Source organism: Herpailurus yagouaroundi, unplaced genomic scaffold (assembly GCF_014898765.1).
Source record: "Herpailurus yagouaroundi ecotype Mexico unplaced genomic scaffold, PumYag 187, whole genome shotgun sequence".
Taxonomy (NCBI): domain Eukaryota; kingdom Metazoa; phylum Chordata; class Mammalia; order Carnivora; family Felidae; genus Herpailurus; species Herpailurus yagouaroundi.
The window spans coordinates 1,344,232-1,348,009 of NW_024412418.1; the positions used below are offsets into that span (position 1 = coordinate 1,344,232).

A 3,778-nucleotide genomic window follows, 5' to 3' on the forward strand; every position below is an offset into this window, starting at 1 on the left:
GACACAGAATCGGAAACAGGCTCCAGGCTCTGAGCCATCAGCCCAGACCCCGACGCGGGGCTCGAACTCCCAGACCGCGAGATCGTGACCTGGCTGAAGTCGGGCGCTTAACCGACTGCGCCACCCAGGCACCCCCTTTTTTTTTTTTTTTAATTTTTTTTTTCAACGTTTATTTTTCGGACAGAGAGAGACATGTAACTTTAAAAAAAAATTTTTTTTTAATGTTTATTTATTTTTGAGACAGAAAGACAGAGCATGAATGGGGGAGGGTCAGAGAGAGAGGGAGACACAGAATCCGAAGCAGGCTCCAGGCTCTGAGCTGTCAGCACAGAGCCTGATGTGGGGCTCAAACCCACGGACCGTGAGATCATGACCTGAGCCGAAGTCGGACACTTAACTGACTGAGCCACCCAGGTGCCCCCCAAGAAATGCTGTAACTTTGATGGCCGTTCCAAATGGACCTGTTTTCTGCTTGGGAAATCCCTCTTATGGGGAAAATATCAATGAAGGAAGTATCGGTGAATTTATGGGGCATTAAGTACATGTTTGATAATATTCTAAACCCTTCACATTTATTGTTTCACGTAATCTTCCAACCGATTGGATGGAGACACAGAGCTGTCTGTGTTAGTTTTCTCAGGCTGCTGTAACAAAATACTGTGTTACCTTCTGGGTAGTTTATAAACAACGGAAATTTATGCCCACAGTTCTAGAGGCTGGGAAGTCCCACGTTCAAGGTGGTTGCCTTCTGGTGAGGGCTGTCTCCTTGGTTCATAGCGGGGGACTTGTCACTGTGTTTTCACATACCGGAAAAGGCTAGGGATCCCTCAGGAGCCTCTCTTGTAAGTCACTAATCCCATTCATGAGAGTTCCTCCTTCATGATCCAATAAGTATTTCCCAAAGGCCCACCTCCTAATACTATCTTTAAAGTTAGGATTTCAACATAGGAATTTTGGGAGGACATTCAGAACACAGCAGTGTCCAAGGTCATATAATTCCTGAAGAGCAGATCTGGAAATTTAATATAGGAAATTGATTCCAGAACTTGTGTCTTAAGTATTGAATCCAGCCTCCCTGAAGGTGCAGCTCCGCCTCTCCACAAAGTCATCTTGATTAGACTGGTCAGCGTAAGCTCTTCTTTCTTTCTAAATTCCTGTTTTATCTTATGGTATAGATTATACACCTTATTACTTGGTTTTATGCTTATTTATATTCTTTTTTAAAAAAAATCTTAGGTGCACAAACATTTTCTTGTTGGCCAAGACATATCCTCAAAGACAGAGAATACATCTTTGTACCTCTTAGAGCACCTTCCTTCATTCTGGATGAGCACATTTGTGAGAAATAAGTACTGTTAGATTGGGCCAGAAGTTAACTGGAGATTTACCGTTTGTTTCTTCCCAAATGTATGCCTTAATCTGCCCAAGAAGACTGCAGATACAGAGATTGCTGTGTTTATTTCTTCAGTAACTTTCTGTTGAGTACAGTTATTAAGTTGAATCAGAGTTGGAAAAAAAATCACAGCTTCCTAAATAGTGCTAAGAGATTCATATTTTCTTTGAATAATGAATTTCCTTGAAATTCAGACTAATGAAAGCTATGAGCCTTCTCCCTGAAAAAAACCATTCTTAAACATCCATCCATACACACATCACACTTTTGTATAGAACTTCAGAGGTGTCATGGGCCTCTTTTAGCCAACCACGGGTCTCAGTTGAAGCGATTAGGCATTATATTTGGCTTTTACAGACTCTTCTTTAGAGCAGAAGTTCAGTCATCTGACCTCAGGCTTCTTTTTTTTTCAACTTTTTTTTTTTTTTTAATTTATTTTTGGGACAGAGAGAGACAGAGCATGAACAGGGGAGGGGCAGAGAGAGAGGGAGACACAGAATCGGAAACAGGCTCCAGGCTCTGAGCCATCAGCCCAGAGCCTGACGCGGGGCTCGAACTCACGGACCGTGAGATCGTGACCTGGCTGAAGTCGGACGCTTAACCGACTGCGCCACCCAGGTGCTCCTAACCTCAGGCTTCTTATCCTCACCCTTGCCATCATCTTGATGGCAGTTAGATGTTGGGTTAATGCTGGTCTACTCTTCTCCTGGTATAACCCTCACTGTACCATATACCGACCAAACTTGCCTACAGGCCAGATTTGGTAATTTGGTCATTTAACTCACTCTTGATTTTTGGCCACAGCTACTTTACATTCTGAGTCTGCTGGGGCAGATGCCCCAAGTCCTACCACCTGCGGCTCCTGTACTGTTGTGGTGCTTGGGGGCTACTAATAGTATAGATGTACAGTCTTCAGGGAAAATAAATAGCTTCTGTCAACTGGAACTTTTACAAACAAAACGGCAACCATCACTGTAAAGTCCTTCCCCTGAACACCTCTCTGTGACCAGTTAGAATGCCCCAGTGGCTCCCCATTTCCACTCAGAGTACAAGCCAGAGCCTCTGTCCTCCAGGCCTCACAGGGTCTGGCCCCTACCCCTCCTCTGCCCTCCTTGAGACGACCACCTCCCTCCATCATACTGTTCTACTTAACCGGCCTCCTTCCTGTTTTCCAGACACAGCACATGTTCTCCTCTAAAGGCCTTTCCAACTTTACCTGGAAGCTCTTGCCCTGATGTCTGCATGGTGTGCTCCTCCCTTCCTGTCTTTGCTCAGATGTCATCTTCTAAGGAAAGCCTGCTCTGATCAACTTGAAATTGCTACCCCTGCCCTTCACTGCCTGGTACTTCTTATACTTTTTATGCTTCTTTATTTATTTACATTGGTTGTCATCCCCCACTATACAGTTTCTAGAAGAATGTTCAGAAATTTTTAATGATTGGACATGTAGGTCACGAGATCACAAACTTCTCTCCACCTGTATAACTTATAAGGACAATCAAACCTTGCAAATGCAAAATTAAAATTCTCATAGTAAGTAGACTTACCCCTAGTATCTTTGCTTCTTCTCTAAAGTTTGTGGTTGCTGCTCCTGTAGCTGGGTTTACCAATTGTATGTTTCCTTGGCCCTGCTGACTCTTGGTGATGATTCCTGGAGACCCAAAGAAGGGAGGCTGAGCACTCTGAGCTTGTTTTGTGGGGTGCATGAAACCCAGAGGTGGTGGAGACCCAGGAGCCATGGTGTTGCTTGGTGAGTAAGGACTGAGTGTGGTTTCATATGTTTGAGGTTGGTTTGTTGGCTGAGATGACATCACTATGTCCTAAGTACTACAAAACATAACAAACTTGTAAATTTACCCACGAAAGAAATTAAAGACAATCTTGTCAAGTGTCAGTTTTCTGTGTGAACACTGTAGAGCAAGTGAGCAAATAGTGGGTGATGACAACCAATGTAAACACGATCCTCGTTTGACTTTGGAAGGTATACCTCCTATAGTTCAAAGGAAGCGAAGGAGGGGGAAGACAGGGATGGTTTTATTTTCCAATGATTGTTCAATTTTGTGAAGTATTTATACATACTAACCTTCCCTGAGTTCATTGCTTCTGAAGGACAACAGAGGGAGGGAAGGGATGGTGGGCAGAATTATGCACCTTCTCTCCCCCAGAGATGTCCACATTCTAACCGAGGAAGCCGTGAATATGGTGGGTTACACGGCAAAGGGGGTTTAAAGTTGCAAAGGGGGTTTAAAGTTGCAAATGGAATTAAGGTTGACAATCAGCTGACCTTAAACGGAGATTTCCTGGGTTATTTGGGTGGGCCGAGTGTAATCACAAGGGTCCTTAAAAGTGGAAGAGGGAGGTAGAAGAGAGAGAAGGAGGTGTGGA

The 3,778-nt window shown here is 44.0% G+C and overlaps 1 protein-coding gene across 1 annotated transcript in view; it reads right to left on the reverse strand.

The window, feature by feature from the left end:
* Nucleotides 1–3,204, reverse strand: part of LOC121043903 (membrane-spanning 4-domains subfamily A member 12) — a 10,818-nt gene extending 7,614 nt beyond the window's left edge. The window contains exon 1 of the mRNA XM_040495889.1: nucleotides 2,941–3,204. Within this exon, the coding sequence (XP_040351823.1) occupies nucleotides 2,941–3,204 (264 nt within the window). The remainder of the gene's footprint in view (nucleotides 1–2,940) is intronic.
* Nucleotides 3,205–3,778: the final 574 nt, after the last annotated feature.